The sequence below is a fragment of the Sorex araneus genome, chromosome 3, assembly GCF_027595985.1.
Source record: "Sorex araneus isolate mSorAra2 chromosome 3, mSorAra2.pri, whole genome shotgun sequence".
Lineage (NCBI taxonomy): Eukaryota > Metazoa > Chordata > Mammalia > Eulipotyphla > Soricidae > Sorex > Sorex araneus.
The window spans coordinates 156,263,323-156,283,703 of NC_073304.1; the positions used below are offsets into that span (position 1 = coordinate 156,263,323).

General features: G+C 44.1%; 1 protein-coding gene across 2 annotated transcripts in view; it reads left to right on the forward strand.

The window, feature by feature from the left end:
* OPCML (opioid binding protein/cell adhesion molecule like) overlaps positions 1 to 19,587 on the forward strand; it is a 1,158,538-nt gene extending 1,138,951 nt beyond the window's left edge. For both annotated transcript variants that reach the window (XM_055131031.1, XM_004614131.3), the window contains one exon: positions 14,196 to 19,587. In XM_055131031.1, the coding sequence (XP_054987006.1) occupies positions 14,196 to 14,296 (101 nt within the window). In that variant the 3' untranslated portion in view covers positions 14,297 to 19,587. The remainder of the gene's footprint in view (positions 1 to 14,195) is intronic.
* Positions 19,588 to 20,381: the final 794 nt, after the last annotated feature.

Consider the following 20,381-nt stretch of genomic DNA (forward strand, 5'->3'; position numbering starts at 1 on the left):
AAGGATGAGTATTCAGCTCTTACTACACACAGAAGTACCCAGAACAAGCCAACCCAAACACCAAAGAGATTATCATTTGATTGTCTCTATGGGGACCTCTCCCTGGTAGAAATGTTTTATTCTCTTTTAGCTCCAGGCAAAGAAGACTAATGACTTAATTCTAAAGACTTCAGTTTTCAAAACAGAAGTCCTTGGGATCATTATTCCAAATGATCAGATGCTGTACAATTTACCTAATATTTATTGGTTTTCTGAGCATCCTGTGGGCATCTGTCACATGATTTATTGATCTCACTTTTAAGATGAGTCAAAGGAGTGACAAAGAGGCGGGATGGAGCAGAGAGAGAGAGAGAACACAGGGGGTAGGAGGGCATGCCTGGCATGTGTAAGGTCCCAGTTGGAGCCCTCAGAGCACCACTGGTGATCCCCACTGGTGATCCGCAGACACATCCCTCAGATTCCAAGAATTTCTCCAAGTGATAAACCCGTGTGAGCATGTGCCTATGCAAATGCATCTTGGGTCACAGCTCAGCCAACTCAGCAGTTCCCAGCAGGCGGCAGGACTCCAAGCCCCCTTGGTGAGCCAAGCTGTGGATGTGCAGAAGCTGGATACTTCATACTTTTCAGATCTTCATACCTTTCAGACCTGGAGTCCACTCTCCCTGGTCACTTTCATGGTCCTGGATCCTAACAGTCCCAGGCCACTCCCTCTTCCCACACCATGGTGTCTGTGAAAGACCATTCTTTAGTCTTGATGAAAGCAAAGGGAAAAGGGGGTTGAGTCCCACCTAACCCTTGGCCTCACTCTTGGTTAATGCTATCAGTGGGGAAGGTACATAGTAGGGTTTAGCGGGGCCAGAGAGGTAGGACAGTGGCTAGGAAACCTGCCTTGATTTTAGCTAAGCCTTGTTCCATATCTGTACCATAGATGGTCTCCCAAGTCTGCCAGTACTGATCCCTGATTATAGGGCCCAGAGTAAACTCTGGGAACTGTTGGATATGCTCCCCCACCACCAAAAAACGAGAAGAACAGGTTTACCTATAATGCCTGGATGCTTCAGCTTCTGTCCTTTGCTGCCAGGAAGGACATAGGAGATGACTTCTGGCAGATGGCCACAGCCACAGCAGAGGGAACTTAAGACTCAATCCCCAGAGCTGCAACTGTACGAGACACCTGGCCAGAGCCGTGTAAATGTGTTGGCTTACAGTTCAGAAACCAAGGTCCAAACCCAAAATTCTGGCTTGTTCATTTCTAATGAAGGCTGTCATTTTGGCTTATTTTGGCTCTCATTTTGGTCACTTAGTTCTCACATGGACTTTTCTCTGAGTGTGTATATGCTTATGAGGGTGGGGATAGATATCAACAGTCAAGATAGACAGAACATTCTGGTATCTCTGCTCCATGAGCACAATCCAATTGGCTCAAAGTCCAATCATAATCACCATAAACATTCATTACAGTAATTTTGTTATAAGCTCATTCTTTTTTAAAATTTTTTTTATTAGTGAATCACCATGAGGTACAGTTACAACTTATGAACTTTCGTGTTTGCATTTCAGTCATACAGTGATCATTTACCCAGGGCCCATTCTCCTCCACCAGTATGCCTCCCACCACCCCCACCCTATCCCCCACCACCCCACCCTGCCTCTGCGGCAGGGCATTCCCTTTTGTTCTCTCTCCTTTTGGGTGTTGTATTTTGCAATAGAGGTATTGAGTGGCCTTCATATTCAGTCTATGTTCTACTATAAGCTCATTCTTTCACTCATGTGTTTAGTGAAAGCCTCATGAATTGGGGTACTTCATTTTGTTCATAGGAAGGACACAGTCCAAGGCCCAATAAGGCAGGTCACATGCCAACCCCACGGCCTCAATGACACTTGTTTTCCTCACAGAGCCTCTTGGGATAATAATTAATGCCTACAAAAAAATGAGATGATTAAGTAAGATCCCTGAGAGATTCCTGAAAATAAAAGTAGCTCCTAAATGCCACAATCAGAAGTGTAATCTTGGCAAAAATTGCAAGTCTCTGTTTATCAGCTAAATGGGGATTATGTACCCAGGTCCACTGGCCAGCCTGGGAAGTATGAATCATATCATGTTTATCAATGCTATGGGAGAATGAAATCTGCTGTATCAAGTGAGGGATCACAGGTATGATGAGTATTTACTGACACTCTTTGGAAAGTGTCTCATCACACATTTCCCCTTGCTACATGGCCAGGATTATTACTCAACTAACTAAGTACTACTGTGCGTTAGTATGTGATGTGACCTTCAACCACAATGCAATGAGCCCCCATAACACACCCTCTGTTCCTTTACTGGGTTCCTGTCCAGTCACCTCCCAGCATCACTTTCTGCAGACAGTCTTTCTTGACCTCCAGTAGTAGATCTCTGTGCCATTATACTCCCTCTGTGCTAACTTTAAATGGCAGACTCCACCCAGTGCAAACAGATGTTTCTCCCATATAGAAACCTGCAAGGGTTCAGATCACTTCTAGGTAATGAGGATATAGTGGGAAAACCATAAGGGAGCTCCAGTCCCCTTAAGTTTTTGCACTCTTGTTGCAAGAGAAATTTGGTTCTATTGATTTTATTGAGTTTCCGCCTTCTTTCCCTGGGGCCTATGTGTTCCATGTATGAAGAGACCACATTGGGTGTGATCACCAGAACCTTCTACAGGATCCATAAATTCCTGAGAGTGGGTCAGGAACAGTGTGGAGTGAGTCAGAGAATCAAGGCCTATGCAGAAAAGGGCTGCGTTGGTGGTGGAGGAGCAGGGCTTGTGCTGCAGGGACTGAAAGAGAGCATAAGGGAGGCATCTTTGACATCTTTGAATGTCACTATCTCTGTGAAATCTCACTCTGCTGCTCACAGGCTGAACTGTTCCAGGAAGGGCAACCAGCGTTCACAAGTCTTGGGTTTGGGGTTAGTGAAAGCTTTGGTGACAAAATATCCTCCATGGTTATACAAAGCCTGATTCTCAATATTCACTGATCCCAAGTGGCAGCAGCTCCATCACAAGACTGGAGTGATTCCATCTAGTGAAGCACCCCTTTCTGATGCCTGTGAGTGCTCTCTTGAGTCTGTTTTATGCATCACATACCTCGTACACAAGAACCAGATGTTCCCCATGTTGTATCCCCTCGAATAGCCCTATGAAGTATGTGCTCTACTCAGCCCAGTGTCAGAGAAAAGGCTATTGAGGGGTTAGGCAAAGCATCCTGGTTTGTAAGTCCTTGAGCCGAGATTGGAGCCTCCACAGTCCTCATCTCTGCCTAAACCTTACTACTCTATAAATCCAACTCAATACTCAGCCACCCATTGTGGGTTCTTGAGAGACTTTCTAGATGGTGTACATATCAACCATGAGCATGGTGTGTCCCCATTCTTACATCAGCATCCCTCTTCTCACCATCTATATCTAAACCCACTGTGTTAAAGCCACTTTTTTAAAGGCCATGGAGTCATAGTTCCCTAAATATCACACACAAATGCACACACACACACACATGCACACACATGCATGCACACACACATGCTCCCAGGCATGCATTGGTATTTACCTTCGAACACTGCCTTTGTTTCCTGGAGGCCCCTTTGATTCTGCTCCATGAACCCATCACAACACGTGCTCCTGCCCAGTCCCCCACACAAACAGCTTTCACATCCTTCCTCCCTAGTCAGCGAACAAAGGGAAATGGGATAAAAGCCCTTCCCAATGCTTATAGAAGACAAAGGACCAGGGAGACAATGGGTAGTTGAGTGTGTTGGAACAGGAAGCGACTAGTAAATGGGGAGAAACAACCCTTGTAACTAGGAGGAGGACGTGCAAAGAGGCATTGATGGTGGGCATTGGTCAGAAATGCTGCTTCCTCTCCTGGTAGCAACTGCCCTTTCTAATGCCACACAAACAAAGTAGCTCATGCAGGCAAGTGACCAGCTCCCAGAGGCAGCCACGTTTCCCATCCCTCAGCTCCATGCATCTGTGTGTGCACCTGTGGGTATCTGTAGAAAGCAGAGAAGAGTCTTAGGAGTGAGGAAAATGGGATTAGAATCTTGACTCACAAACTTCAACGTTCCCTGTAAAACAGAGAACAAGATGGATTCCCGGCTAGTTCTTCTTTCCAAGTCTATTTTCAATTGGGAAACCATGACCAAAGCTTTGTAAGAGAGAGTTCTCCAAAACCTATCATCTGTAACCTTGGCAATGGTGGCGGATGCCCTGGGAGACTGCAAAGCAACTTGCTCTGAGCATGCACAATCTTTGTGGAATGGCTGTATCTATTTCAGTGCCCACCTGGAGCCCTGGCACCTCAGCTCTTGCCAGTCCAGTGTGCCGCAGGAGATGGCCGGGCTTGGCTCTCTGGCCCCAGCTCTCCCACTGCCAGAGCCTCTCAGGGGCTCTCAACTTGCCAACTCACTTGGCTCTCACTGGGTCTTGAGCAAGAGACCCGCCTCCTGCCCATCCTTAGAGGGCAGAGATGGAAAATTCTGGACTTGATTACATCTGGCACTGCAGAGAGTAGGATGCGCCTAATGAGCCGTCTAAAAGCCTGGATTACTGGAACTGGCAGGGGAGAGGGACAGTGAGCAAACTCCAAGGCAGGCAGGAGAAGAGGCTGCTGAGAGAAATGCAGTTCTCATACTGTAGCATGAGAGATGAACAGCACAAGTTAATGACCTTAAGAGGTAAGGATCACGGATGGGGGCAATTCAGAGAAGTTTCATCCCTGCAGAAGAAAATGGCTCAGTGCCCATTAAAGGCAACATTTGGGCACTTAGATTATGCTTCTGGCAAGGACTCAGCCTCTGGCCCACTCCTCGAGCGGCCAGGACCACAGCTCACCCTGAGACCCTGTGAGGCCCAAGTCTGTGTTTTCTTTAGCTGATGACCATTTCTGCAGAATAAATAGCCTGATACCATGGCATCTTCAAAGATTTGCTGAAGCTTCAAAGATGTTCACTGAGGAGCCCCCCACCATCCCCGACCTTTAACTGACCACCTGTCACAGTGCCCCCCACTGGCCCCTGTAGGCAGAGTGCTCCAGGTTCCTACCTAGACCTCCTTGGCCCTCTTCTTTATCCATTCTTTCCTCCATGTCCCCCAACCTGAGGAGGGGGTGATAATGTACTCTGGTCTGCTTGTCCAGGCACTGTCCCCCACTCTGTTCTCCCCTGCTGTATCCCTCCCATCATCAGACTCCACTTGGGCCCATGGTGGCTTATTCCCTGCTTTGATTTACTCAGTTTCCTGCTCCTCTGCCACCTGCCCTGCAGGTCTGCCCAGAACAGCATCTAATGAGAAGCACAGGGATTCTCCATTTTCCCAGGCATCTTTCAGGACATGGGCAAATCCATTCTTATGGTGGGTGATTACAATGAGGAGGACCTATTCCAGGGAAAATGCCAAAGAAGGCCCTGAGCAGCTGACCCCTAAAGAGTTCTCTGAAGGCAGGTCCTGCTCAGAGATGGATAGTCCTTGAGAAATGACGTGGGAACTCCCAAAGTTGCACTGACTGGGGTTCTCAATGCTCAGCCATAGGCCACGTTCCCTTCTGAAATTGTATGCAGGAATTACAAACTCCCCCTTTCTCTCCATGCATCCCACTCCCTCAAATGCACCTCTTCTTCATTTCCCTTTAACGCTCACTGGAATCTTGAGTCCTGATTCTCCTTCTCCCTTCCTTCTACCAACTAGCATGGGTCCAAGCAGGCACAACTCTTGCCCTTGTCCACTTCCAGTCACTTCTCACTCACACCTACAGACAAACAGTTTGATACCTGCATAGCACTTTCTCTCTCCATCCAGCTACTGTGGGGCCCGAACTCAGAAGGATTTCGTTGCAACCCATTGTTGTGACCAACTGGAAAAGCATGGTAGACAGATCTTGCTTTGAGACCAACCTACCCAATAGTTTCAAATTCAGTTTCTAGACTGTGCATGCAGGTGACTGAGTTCAGGATGCCTCAGAATTCAGACAGGTGTTTTCCCTGCCTCGGTTGCCTTTTGTGCACCTGCCAGGCTGGAGCACTCCAGGGTAACTCAAAACACTAGAAATCCTCTGACAGTATTAGGAACTGCTGAGTTCCATGGCGTCTACCCACCCATTCATTCATATAGTCAGTTCATGCCTGCTTAGGGCTGAATCCAGGCCAGGAAGAGGACCAATGGTAGAAGAAACGAGAAGATCAATGTGTCCAGTTTTGTACCACAAGGAAATAGAAGATTAGTAGAATAGTCTAGGGCACCTGCTGTGCTAGAGCCTGAAGATGTTGCTTGCCTGATATGTCAGCTTTGGACAACTGAGCACACCCCAAAGCAGGCATTGACTTCCACTTAATGGAAGAGTCTGGCACTCAGAGCTTGGATAGGAATCCCCCCGGAGTAGGGCACAGCTATAACAGGGTTTGCACCAGGCTGCCTGGTCTCCCATGCTGCTTCTTATCCCATATCTATAACATTTCTTCCAACCCATTGTAGGATTGGCAATGGAGGCTTAAGCCTCCTTTTCCCACTGATAAAACTGTACTTTTCATTTAAGTTTCTAGTCTGTGTTACCCACCCCCTTCCAATCCCCCATAAATTATTTCCAATTCTGAGCAAAGAATTACTTACTCATCTCTTGGGCACTCATGGTAGCTTACCCTTAGGCTTGTATTTTGTTCATATTTGTTTCTGCACTTCAAGGACACAGCCCTGCATCTTGCAATGGTTATTGCCTGAGAAACATTTGTTGAATTAATAAGTAAATCTTCTAGTCAATGGGGACATCAGTTATATCCTCTCTATAGTGGGAACCTCTTTACTAACCAAAGAAAAATCCACAGATTTGTAGTCTTATGCCAAGGGAAGTCACATCAGTATTGGTCTGACACTTTTTCTTGCATTTCAGCCTCCAGTATGTCCCAATTCTAACCCGAATGAAGTGATTCCTCTCTCTTTCCCTCCCAGCTTTCCTTGTTCAGAGTAGTAAGTAGATCAGCCACTCAAATTCACTCTTTAGGAATACGTTCATCAAATGGTTTCTTCTTGCAGAGCCATCAAAAGCAGTACTTATTTATCCATTTCCTGCTACTAATGTATATGATTTTTATTTTCCAAATCCACAATTTAAATCCAGGTGGGAGGGAATGAGTCAGAGAGAAATACTGCAGCTTTGGGTGGATGACAGCAGCATAATCATTTGTATTTTCCCCAACCTGCAAAATGTCAACATATTAGGAAAAAATATGCAGACACTTCACATTTCATTTCTGATGAGGTTTCTTGTTGTTGCCTCACCCTCGCATCCTCTCCCCTCTGAATTGTTGACATCTGGCTGTTAGCTGGAGCCTTTAGAATTTAACATGAAGCAGCTAGAGTGTGCTGAAGTCAGCACATACATGATCGCTTATGGTTTGGCATCAGCCAGAGTCTGGTATCTTTCAGGTTTACGATGTGCTGAGGGATTTGGATTAACACCTGGTCTTAACCTATGGAGTCCTGGTCTTAATTGAAAACACAAAACAGGGCCCAAGATTGAAAAATAAAACCAAAATGGCTGCCATCTTGGGCTCCTTTCTTCCCTGTCTTGTTGGTACTGACCAACCAGGGGAAATCTCATTTGGGGCCATATTTTCCACTGTAATTAAAGACAATGGAAGACAAGTTCCTTTGAAGGCAAATGATGTGCCAGCAACTACCGGCACTGCTGAAAACAGGTTTAAATCTCACCAACAAGTATAACACATACATCCTTAATTAGATTTCCTTGCTCCTCTTTTAATCACCATGAACATCATTATCTTTTTGGTTCCTCATTAGGAAGGTCACATAGTTCACATTCAGACTTAGAAAACCTGTCCAAATTTCAGAACAGAGCAGTCTCATCTACAACTTCAGACACTTCATTGATCTCACCAAGTTCAACTTGCCTGTGGGTTTTTTTCCCTTTGTCTTCATACAATCCCCAACCACCTGCTATTTTAGCAGCTTTGCAATGATACGGTCTACAGTTGTTGAAAAATTGTTCCAGGTTTCCATTGCAATCCTGGGAGAGGAACACAGGATACATATCAATACATTTTTTGCTTGTAATGTACACTCCATGCCTAAGCTTCAAAATCTCGTTCAAGGCAGGATCCATCCATCAGCTCATCTATTTTTCTAGGGGCTTTGGGCTGAGTTTTGGTTACTCTGAGTTTCAAAACTTGCTTCTCAAAAGGGTGATTCCCCTCTCCTTTGAAGGCCATAGCTAAGTCTCGATTCCAGGAATTCAGGCCTAATGGTTCATTTTAGATGAACTCTCAGCCAGATTTGCTTCTTAAAAATAAAATGGTCAGCCTATTAGATTGAACAAAACAAGTACTCTGCAAAGTGGATTCATTTCTTTGACTTATGTGTTTATCTGTTTTCTTTCTTTGTCTTATTCCTGCTGAGCTTCCCATCTGGCCATGGGAATTTGCCCTCTAGCCAAAGTCAGTGTACCAATTGACCTTTACTCATTAGCCATTTCTGTAATTTATCTCTTGATCATTACTAAGTCTGTCTCTTTTAGCTAGATGCTGAAGACTAACTTATTATTTTTTTGTCTGTGTCCTTATCCTCAAGGTATTTTGCTGTCGTTGTTGTCATTCACATCTGCTCTGTGGTTTCACATAATTATTTTAGCTTTATGGTCAATGAGGTTCAACTTCTGACAGGAAGGAGCCAATTCACTATTAACATGCCAAAGAGGAAGGAGTAAGGACTAGAATAAGGTAAAGAGCCATTATTATCTGTCCGTTCCCCCCCTCAGTTTTATTCCTAAAAGCTATTTAATTAAGCCTGATATGGCAACAACCATTGTAGTTGAATTGAGTTATTGTCAGCTATAAATATTGACTTCTGCAAGTGTCATTTGGCCTGAGAGACTTGGCCATTCGATGCACTTTATTAGAATATTGGCCCTTCCTCAGACTGTACACAATCTTTTCATGGTTGGTCAGCTGACAACCCCTTAGAGTTTTTCAGTCAAGACTACATGTGTTTCATTCTTCTCTCTGAGAGCCTTGTATTGCACAAGTTTTTTCCACTTAGAGAAGATCTTCACTAATGATGCCATTTCATAGATCAGCCTTTGTATCTTGGTTCTCATTCACCTTGGTTTATCCAGCTTCTATTTACACTCACTAATCTCACACCTCATCTTAACCAACCAATTCCCAGAGCACCCTGACTAGCCTTCCAGGACCTGTTAATATGCCAGTGTAAGAGGAAACTAATGAAAGAAAACCAGTTTTGCAATTCCAGAGCATTGACTCCAGTGTCCAAATTCCTCTTTCTAGAGAGTTTCAGACTCAGCAAGATTCTGCCTACTCTTGAACTCAATACATTTAAGACTACACAACAGGGGGGCTGCAGTGATAGGACAGTGCATAAGGCATTTGTCTTGCACATGATTGAACCCAAGATTGATCTCAGAACCTCATTGAGCCCACAGAGAGTGACCGCTAAGTATAGAGTCAGGAGTAAGCCCTGAACACCACCAGTTGTGTCCAAATAACAAACAAACAAACAAACAAACAAAAAGACTATCCAGCAGAAAGGAATGTAGGAAACTTTATGGTAAATGCCTTTCTTCCCAGAATCAGGCAAGGTTTAAAACACACATGGCTCTGTTGATGTAGATGGGGACAGAGGAAGCTACCAGCACTGTTATAGGAGGGGCTGGTGAAGGCAGAGATGGGCGAACTGTCTTCTGAATCCGAGCCTGGTGTGCAGAAGTTCTGAGTGATGATGTGTCTTTCCCAGGCCAGCTGTGAGTGTGCTTTGACTGACCCTTTGCCCCTGAACTTGACCTGGAGCTTAACTTTGACCTCTGCCATAACCCTTCTCAGGCTTCCTGATCCCTTCAGGACCCTTAAGGCTAGTAGCTTCCCTTAGTAGCAATCCCCTTCTCTATGAACAATCTCACTTCTTCACTCCCTTTGCTACCAAAAACCTCATCTCTGGTTATGTGTATCTGGAAAATCTTGGAATAAACCAGTATTAGCCACAGTTTAAAGAGTAGAAGGGAGAGCTATGGAACCCTTCATAGCTTGATTTAATACAACAACATGACCTTTTGTCCACGCTCAGCACTAATCATTCTAATCCTCTGACTAGTCTATGAATTCAGTATTATTACTCTGACTTTTTCTCCAAGATAACTCAAAGTACCTTGTCTGAGACCCCTAGCTAGCCAGCCTTAAAGTTATAAATTAAATCCAAATTGGTCTAACTTCAAAATTGCCAGGAGGAGTCACATTTTTATAAAGTGATCCATGATTTTAATACAAAGATTACTGAGAAGCAAAAGATAAGACCTTGATACTGGAAGGAGTTGCAATGTGTCAAAAACTATTTCCAAGGGCCACAAAACCTCCCCATCCATGAACACTAAGTTTAAGCTTCAACCTCTTTTTTTATTTAAACTGTTTCCCACATTTAAGATTAGCATGGGATAACTAAATTATACCTTGAATATCTAAATCCTAGGTTCCAGGTTGGGCTGGAGCAATAGCACAGCAGTAGGGCATTCGCCTTTGCCTCGGCCAACCCGTGTTTGATTCCTCCGCCCCTCTCAGAGAGCCTGGAATGCTACCAAGAGTATCGTGCCCACATGTCAGAGCCTGGCAAGCTACCCGTGGTGTATTGGATATGCCAAAAACAGTTACAATAAGTCTCACAATGACAGACGTTACTGGTGCCCACTCAAACAAATCAATGAGCAACGGGATGACAGTGACAGACTTCAGGTTTGTTGTAAAATAAATCACTAGTTTTGACCTGAGAGGTAGTACAGGGGTTAAGTATGCTTGCCTTGCAAGTGGGAAACTCTGGTTCAAACCCCAACACCATATATGGTCTCAGAGCTCTGCCAGGAGTGTTCCTTGAGCACAAATCCAGTAATAGTTCCTGAGGATCACCATATGTGACCCCCCTACACCAAATAACCTTTATCCTTGTATTCACCAAAAATAAATAAAATAAGAATAAAGCACCATTTAAATTCTAGATTTTCCCTACTAAGTTAAAACTGGAATCATCTTAGGTGCCCAGCATCTGTCCCAGTGGTTTTGAGATGACCCCAACTTTACTAAATAGATGCCACCCATCATCACTCCTTCTATACCAAACACAAGGAGTCATTTGTTTAATTCAGTGAGGCACTTTGATAAACAGAAACCCTATGGAAGACACCCAACCAGGATGGTTTCTTTTCCTCATTTCTGGAAGAATCAGGGGTTTTCTGGGAAGTTGAAAAGAATGTTGCTGATGTGTTTGTCTTCCATTCTTCTAGTCTATGGATGGCAGCATGGATGGTAGTTGATCTCTTCTTGCCTTGACAAAGGCCAAAGGCCAAGTGTTCTCTTTCTCACCTCCCACTAAACTGGCATTTGTCATAGCTACCAAATCACAAATGGATCCAGGATCTATGAGGAGAAAGAAAGACTAGTTTTAATCTCTGTCATAGAGGATTAATGAACTCCTTGGTCAGAACAACACAGTCGGTTCTCCTAGACTGATTGACCAGAGGCACCTTACCATCAGGTGCCTATCAATAAATCAGAGCTCATCATACCTGCTAAAGAATACAGTCTTTGATATTACATAGAAAATGAGACCACATCAAACAGAAACCTTAGGGTCTGGGGCTCTTACGCTGTTTAAGGAGATGGCAAACTGAGATGTGCAAGCCAGAATGGTAATGACTTTGTACCAACTTACCAATGTCCCATGGCTGTTCCCAGCTGCCCTTGTATCAGATGTAGAGTTCCTATCAACATGAGAACATTGCACGCACACAGAAGAGATTTTGAGGCCATCAGTACTGATCTCCTTTTGATAGGCAGATGGAGGAACAAGGCAGAGAGTGATGCCAGAAATTAGACTCAGCCATAAGCCACAGAGCCACATAAAAAGATTTCAGATTCCTGCATCATGATGCAGTGGTCCCTGACATGTGTCCAAAGGGTCATTTTCTACAGAGGCAACATAGACATGTAATGACCAAGGACAGAGTCTCTAGACAAAGCAACACCACTGGAGTTCAGTTGTAGGTGGCCTCAGCAATTTACAGATATTCTCTGTTCTTCAGTTCCCCACTTATAAAGCACAAGTACTCTTGTTCTTCGGCCTATGGGGCTCTGTCTAGCACTTAGAATCATCTTCACCACAAAGTGGCACAGCATCAATAAGAGTCAGTGTAGCCATCACAAGTGGTCTGAAAAGCATCCAGATGTGCCCAGTACCCCTCAGGCTTCCAGTATTTGGAACATCTAAGTGAGGTTCACTGAGGTTGGAAAGACTTCCTGATGGACCCCAAGCCTCTCATGGGACACAGCAGCAGAAATACTGATTTGTTTTGGACGTTCTTTCCACAACTCACCCATTTTTGCATGACACTCACATAAAAATCCTTACATCCCTTGGCAAAATTTAAAATTAAGTGAGTACTACACTGAAGACTTCTGTCATTCAAGAGTGGGACTTATTAGAGTGTCAATAGTTCCCTGAATGAATATGTATATAAGAATTATACAAGCACACATTTCATACAACACACATATATGTGAATACATATCTATATTAAATAGAGGTCATACCCATCTATCTAAAGAAAGCTACCTTAAGCTCCCTATGAACTTATTTAAAATTCGAGATCATTTATCTTTTTTAGAAGGCATTTCAGCAAAAATTATCAATTCAACACATACTATGGGCCACTATTCCTTCAGATATATGTCCGGACAGCCAGAGGCCCAAGAGACTGGCAGCTGTACATAGTATTTGTGGAATTTCTATAAGTATTAGATCATGTTACTGGGATTTAGATCCTGATGTTGACCTTGAATATTCTATATAACACATACAAAGCCGGATAGCCAAGCTATTGACTAAACTTTTAATCAATAGAAATGTGTAGCTTGGACATTAGAGAAAGAGCAGGTGTCTGTGACAAAATTCCTGCAGTCACAATACTTAGATGCTCATTGCTCAAGAGAGAGATGAAGTGAAGATGTCAGTTCCTTTCAAATGAGGCCCTCAGGTTGGCCAGCAAACTAAAGTATGTGCCTTCTCTCTGAGAACACTCAACTCCCAATGTTTGTAAGGTGCTGTGCTTATTTCCAGTGGGCCAATCTACTTCTAAAAGACAGTTTTCTAGAAGGTAGTGGAGGCCTGGCTTGAGAAGATAGAAGAGGATCGCTTCTTTTTCCAAATCTTTTTCCTTCATCAGAGGCCTTCTTGAAAGGCCTCTGGATGGTTATGAGTTCATTGACCCCTACTTAATTTGGCTTTCACTGGCAGACTCTGTGCTTATGGCTGGAAATCTTTGTCTTTATAGCGTCCCCGTAAAAGTGATGGAGGTAGTTGCACATGTACACCTGCTTTGGGCTCTGGGAATTTGCTAGGAAAACCCAACATACATATGATTCTGTGTCTTTGTTTCACAATGAAGTGAAAATAATTCACAGGGACTGGGTCAAAAGGTAGAGAGAGAGAGAAAGACAGTAAGAACTTCAAGTGGAGTCCCAAGATGACATTTAGACCTGAGGATAACTGTGTCTTCGTTGGCTGTCTTTGAAGAGGCCTCACTGATGACTGGGACAGGTCCAGCCCTAGTCTCTAAAGCTCTCAAGCAGAACAATCTCTTGTTTGTTCCTCCAGGAGGATGGGTGCTGAATAGGATAAAAAGTCATCACATCAGCACCGAGCTTGGTTGCTCCCCAAATATTTTCATCCCCTTCAGTCCCCATACCTGCTCCTCACACTGCCCCGGCCTCTCTCCTCTTTGCTCCTCCCCTAGCTCTATCCTTCCCCCTCACCCTGTCCAGACTATCTGCTCTCCCTGCAGACAGCAACCCAGAGAGGCCCTGCTAGCTTGGGTTCTGCCATATCACAGAGCCCCATCTGCTGCTCTCACTCCCAGCCCCCAGACTGCCATCTCCTCTCACCTCCCCAGAATTCAGATCAGGTGCTACTGGTCAAAGTTCCCAGTTATATGCTCGAGGGAGTTCCTAAAGACTCTGGATGGTCACCATTTTGGGTCCAGGGGTGGGACTGGTGTTTGGTGGGAAGGGTGTTCACAGAAAAGCATGTGGGTCATTTGCTTGTTGGGAGTAAGTCTGGTGCCTTTTGGGTGCGTGCTAATGGCCTGTCTCTCTCTCTCTCCCTCCCACACAGGGCCTGGAGCAGTCATTGACGGTGTAAACTCGGCCTCGAGAGCGCTGGCCTGTCTCTGGCTCTCAGGAACCCTCTTTGCTCACTTCTTCATCAAGTTTTGATAAGAAACCCTAGGTCCTCTGAGCAACGCCTGCTTCTCCATATCACAGACTTTAATCGACACTGCGGAGGGCAAACCAGTTGGGCTTCTTTTTTGTTGTTGTTGGTTTCTGTTCTTGATTTTATTTTCATTTGGAGTTTTGTTCAGTTGGTTTCTTTGATTTTCTTTTTCCTATTTGAATGAGCAGGGTTGGGGTGGGGGAGGTGGGCTGGGTTCTACCACGTGTAGGATAATCCTTCATTGGTGTGTCCAAGAAATAGAATCTGTTCTGCCACCTTAGCCCCTCGCCTGCCTCAGCCATTCTCCCACCATCATCAACCCACCCCCCTCAACTATCCCCTTGCCCAAAGCTCATCAAATCAGAAGCTCTATTTGGGCAAAAAAAAAAAAAGAAAGAAAGAAACACAAAAAAAAATGTGCCTCAAAAACACCCTGAAGACACAAGTTGACTTAAAATGAAGTGCAAAGCAAGAGTGATATTTAAGTGTCCTAGCACCTGTGTCTTTCAGCTTTGGGCCGTTTTCCTGATGATAATGTACATATCCCACCCTCATTTGATTATTCTCTAATGCTTAAAGGTTCACAGTCTCTCTTTCTGGGAAGTTCTTCCCGTAAATTCATAGATTGTTCACTGTACCCTCTCCTCCCCGTTTTCACTCTTCATCAGCGACAGGAATTAGAGGTTCAGGTTATTATACCCAACCCCAATGGGAACATTTTGAAGTCAAGTGACCAAAATGGAGGGAAGCATTTGAGAATACTCCTTGTCTTTTAATTACACTGTTGAATTCATAAAAAACATAAAAGTGAAAAAGATCCATAGATGGCTGATTACATAGGTTCTCACAAATTCTCTCTGCGAGTAATCATATGGCTATCCTTTCCCTCATTGTCTGCTTTAATTCTCCATCCAGCTTTATGCCTACCTGTCTTTCTTTTTAGAATCTGTTCACTGTTTATCATTCTCCCTATGGAATAATATGACCTTTATTTCTCTTTCGCCCCACAACACACTTGCAACTCATCCCCATGTTAATCTCTGACGGTTCTGTGTCTCTTCCACTGTATTCATTTCTCTACCTTTAGTAGACACTGGCCTCTTCCGACTCACCTAACAACTTCTCCTGTGATAGCCAATGATATTACAGGCAAACAATATACAAAAAGCAATATTTCCTAAACTCTTTGGGATATCAGATTCCCTGTACCCAAAGTCGACACTGTTGACAGATGGACCAAAGTAGCAATCAAACGATCAACCACATGTTCTTCCCAGAAAACCAGAATTTCCAAGTGGAAAGTGGGTCAGCCCCCCAAAACACCTCCACTCTTGTTATGTTTTTTTTCTTCCACAATTGAAGGACTAAGATGTCAACCTTCATGCTTCCCCCAACCTTACCAGAAAGTGATTGCGAGGAACCTCTGGAACCTGCCCCATGGCTGATGACTTTCTTTAAGAACAAGGCCATAAGAGAAGAAAAAAACACACGTGGCTGTCTCTGCAAGGGGAAGAAAGCAATGTGCCCATCTGAGTGCAAGGACTTCAGCTATTGTCCCCTCTCTGCTCCAGCTTTGGTTTCATCTGTTTGAAAATCATCCAGTGCAAAGCTAATGGAAGCCAATTACATGGTGGGTGTGTTGACAACTCTGGTGTTTGTTTCAGGAAGCTCTTCTGAGCTGAGGGCACTTGAGCAACTGACTTAATTTCCAAGCACTTGATTAACACAACACTGCAAACAGAAGGGGGAAAGTGTAAGCGACATAGGGCTTCCTCAGAAACACATAGCTTCTTCAGCAGCTTCAAACAAAAACGTGCTTAGTTCTCCAGGTTTGCCATGGGTCCAGAAACCACTAGTTTTTCTGTGTCAGCTCCTAGGACAAGGAGCACTTGGTCAGCAAGGGAACCTATGATTAAAGGTAGGACATTGAGAAACCATAAAGGCCCTGTTCCCTTGGAACATTCTTTCAGGTACACAGTCTAAATAAGAACAAATGTGAGCTCATGTCGTTTCCTTCCCTTAGTGCTTTATTTATACTCTTCCTCCAAGATAAGTGGCCTCTTTGTTTTTTGGTTGTTGTTGCTTTCATCTTTTATGACATACACAGTGGGAGAATATATAAATGCATATGGAGACATATATATGCATATATGTATATACATATGCATACACACATACAAATGTATGCGCTGCTTTGGCATATACAAAAGACTAGGTGCTGCCACAAGACTTAGAGCTGACTAGAGGGAAATTAATATTACCTTTGCCAGCTGTAAACAGACATCGGCATTTCCTACAGAGCTGCCAGGAGCCAGATTCTGGGAGCCTAAGGGATGTGCCCAAAGTAGTATATGGATGCCCAGTTCCAGGGACAATCATGAGCAGATGCAATCTCAGAGGTAGGTGGGACAGCCAGCTTTGGAGGACTCCCACCATCCACGTGTGTAGCAGAGTTGGTGTCAGACATCATGAGAAGTAAATGCGCATGTGAGTCCTCTGCTGGTCACGGGCAGCTTTCTCTGGAGTACAGCCCAGCATGGAGGTGGTGGAGAGAGCATGATCTTGGAGAACACTGTACTTGAAATGGACGAGCTGAGAGTGTTCTTCCACTTGAGACAGTTCAAGAGATGTGTCTGTTCTCCTTGGATAGAAAGATGACGAGCATTTGGAAACCCAAGGCCACCAAATCTCCGAGTCCCCCAGTACTCTGCACTACTCTGTTACAGAGACTCTAGGAAGCCCCTCAACCTGCCACACTCAAAGGGAAAAATGAATCCTACCATCAGTTCTTACCTGCCTGGGATAAAGAAAACTTAGTAATTTACACACCAGGAAACCCAGAGTCTGAAAAAGGAAATGACTTTTTCTCTTCTGTGATTGGTTACACGGTGGGGATGACTTCATAGGAAAGTAGCTCTAACCCAGTCCTTTGAAGATGAACCAGCCAATGCTTGCTGCAGACAACAACCACTTACATGTGCTATGACAGCTAGAGCTGTGGAGGGCAGATTAGCCTGCTGGATAGATGAGGTTTCCAAAACATTTTTTCCCAAAAATATGTCCAGTAGGGAGAGTGGCTAAGGCGGGAAAAGAAACACGTCTCCCAGCCACCTCTAGCTCTTCAGTGGTTTTCCACAATGAGAGAAAACCAAATAAAGGCATATGGCAATATGGGACGAGGGGGAGTCAGCCACGTAGTTCTGAAGCCTTTCCTTTCCTGAAACAAAGTGAATCTGTCCTTCCGCCAAAGTAATGCCAATGAAAGTGCTCGTGTTAAGCCTCTGGCCTCGCTTGTTTTTTGAAGTTTAATGTCAAGTGCCTGATACAGTCATCTGCAAGTCTGAGCAAGTGCATTTAGTTTTTCTCATTCTTGTTTGAAGGGGGGAGGGGTGGGATGTGTGGGGGGTGGGTGGGGTTGGTGCAAACGTGAGCCTTGTGCATCGTGGTTGTCCCGCAACTGTACGCAACACAATGGCAGAAAAGGTACGACTTTCGATCTAGAAGAGTTGCAGGTTTCATTTCCTGAGACCCATGCCTCACTCTCAGAGATGCAGTTCAAAGGTTGGATGGCTTGTTCTTGCTATCTGGGTCAGACGTGAGCCCTGGGACTGCAGAACTGCACCTGTCATGACTGAGTTGAAAGTTCTGCTTCTGCAACCATCTGGGCAATTTATTCACAACACAGAGGAGGTCGCAGGTTCTGCCTTTGCCGGACGAACTCCTCTATGAGGAAAGAACCTTCTCATGAAACTTTTCTTGATCCTTTAGCAGGTAGTGGATCCCAGAGCCGATTGTTGTGATAGCATCAATATTGGCTGCGAATTCTTGCTCACATTGGATGTTGCCCATGCCACCAGCAGTGTCTTCTGCTCTGTGGTGGGTGAGACAGCAGGGCTGTGATCAGTCCTACAATGGAAGGTGGAGAGAAATGGCTCAAGATGAGGGGGTAAGGGAGTGGCTCTGGCATTCCTCTAGCATGGAGTCAGCCCCTGATAAACACTGGTTTTGTGATATCTGAAATCACCTTCTGTCAATAAAGGAATGAATGAATAAATAAATAAATAAATAAATGTCAAAATCAAGCAGAGCAAAATTCAATACTGTGGGAATCAAGGAAAGCAACATCAGGCTTTTTTATTTTTTGGCAGAATTCACTTCCCCCTTTCTCTCCAACAATAAGAGCCTTTTGTTTGCATTTTGCACCAGTCTTATTCCTAGGTGCGCTTCTACTCAATTGCCTCCCCTCCCACCGTCCAGAGCTTCTCTATCTTTTTCTTTTAAGACAAATATGTTTGAGTCGCTGCCATCAAACTTCACAGGTGTGTAAGGAGGAAGGCAGCATTTTCCCTGATTCCATATGATGAGAACGCCTAATGATTGTGAAAGGCAAACAAATAAAAATAAATATGCCTGTCTCATTTCCCTTACTTCTTCCTTCAGAGAAGAGAAGTAAATGAAAGGAGGAAAAGATAGATTTGCAATTAAAAGATGTGGCAAAAGAGAGAGAGAGAGAGAGAATGCTGAACCAGTGCAATTCAGTCTTCAGGTGCAGCACGTCCTGGTGTCCAGAAGGAACGTAGATGGATTTAATCAGACCCATTGTCTTCATCTTGAAATTAGCCATCCCTGCCTAATTTTCAGTACTTTCCAAGAGATTCCTTTTTGTTCTTTCCATGGCGCCCCTTTAAAAACACAGTTGTTCCCGTTATTCCCCTGCCACTGAGTGGAGAGAGAAAGCGTGTGAACCCTCTATTCTGCCCTCTGGGGGCCACAACTTACACGATTGGCAAATTTATTAAGATATCCATAATAGCGGTGGTAAGTGACAATAGCTGCCCTTGTGTTAGTTACAGGGAGCATTTTGTGACATGTTCGGTGCAGTTGTGAGGAATGCGTGGGTGTACGAAAATGTGTCTGTCGACTTCAGAGTCCTCTGAAAAAAATAAATTATGACTTCGCAATGGTGCGTTCTAGCTGTGTCAGACAGTGGCTGTGCCCATTATCACAATTATCCTTAACACAAAAATCTATGTTCAAATGCTTTAAAAATTTATCACATGATGCAAGAGTATAACTTGATCAGCCTTCTACAGTTCTCTCTTTGTTTCTTTTCTTTTCTTTTTTAAAAAAAATCAATAAAGACTTGATTTCTGTCAATAATTGTATTAAGGGTGAATATACTACCTGAATTTTGTGCATGTTACATTGTAGTTGTAACCTTTTCTAATTCAGGATGAATACGAGATGGTTGTGATTTGTGCAGTGTATCAATAAAGTTTGAAGAAATTTGTAACTTTTAGGGGGCTGTTTATTAGGAGTACTCGATGGAAATCAGGAATGAACGACATTGAAAAAGCCATTGGTTCTCCTCAAAGTTTTTATGTTATAGGCATTTTCCAGGCAGATGTGACCAGAAAAAAGTGCTCTCTCTTTCTTTCTCTCTATCCTCTCCATCTCTCTCTCCCACACTCTCCCTCCCCTCTCCTTCCATCTTTCTCTCTCTTTTTCTCTCTCCCTCTCTCCTCTCTCCCTATACACACAGACACACAGAGAGACACAGGACACAGGCAGAGCTTTGTACTCTCCCTATTACACACATCAAATATCTCTGCTATTTAAAAATAATTTAAAACGCAGCTGCAGCCCTAACAGGAAATCAAAGGGAAGTTTCGTATTTATTTCATACATATTTCAGAGTCTACCAGCCATGTATGCTGCTCTTCTGGAGCGCTCCACTCTTGCATGCTTCTGTGTGCAGAGTCCAAGAAATTGGGCACCACTTTGCCAAGTGTAAGTCTGATAATCTGCTGTGTATTTCACTGGGTTAATGGTTCTTCCTCTTAGATCTTATCATAATACACATCTGGATAATAACAGGAGAAAGCAAACGAGCTAATTCCTCTGCCTTTTCTGAAGCAACTTTCTCTTTCAATAAAACACCATGTCCTCTCTCTTCATCACATATCTGTCTCCTGAAGAAATGAATCTTAAGCTCTTTCATACCACTCAGTCCATTCGGCCTCTATCAGCCATCTGTATATCAGCTAAACTTTCCCAGTTCTGACATTAACTACCTGGAATCTTGGA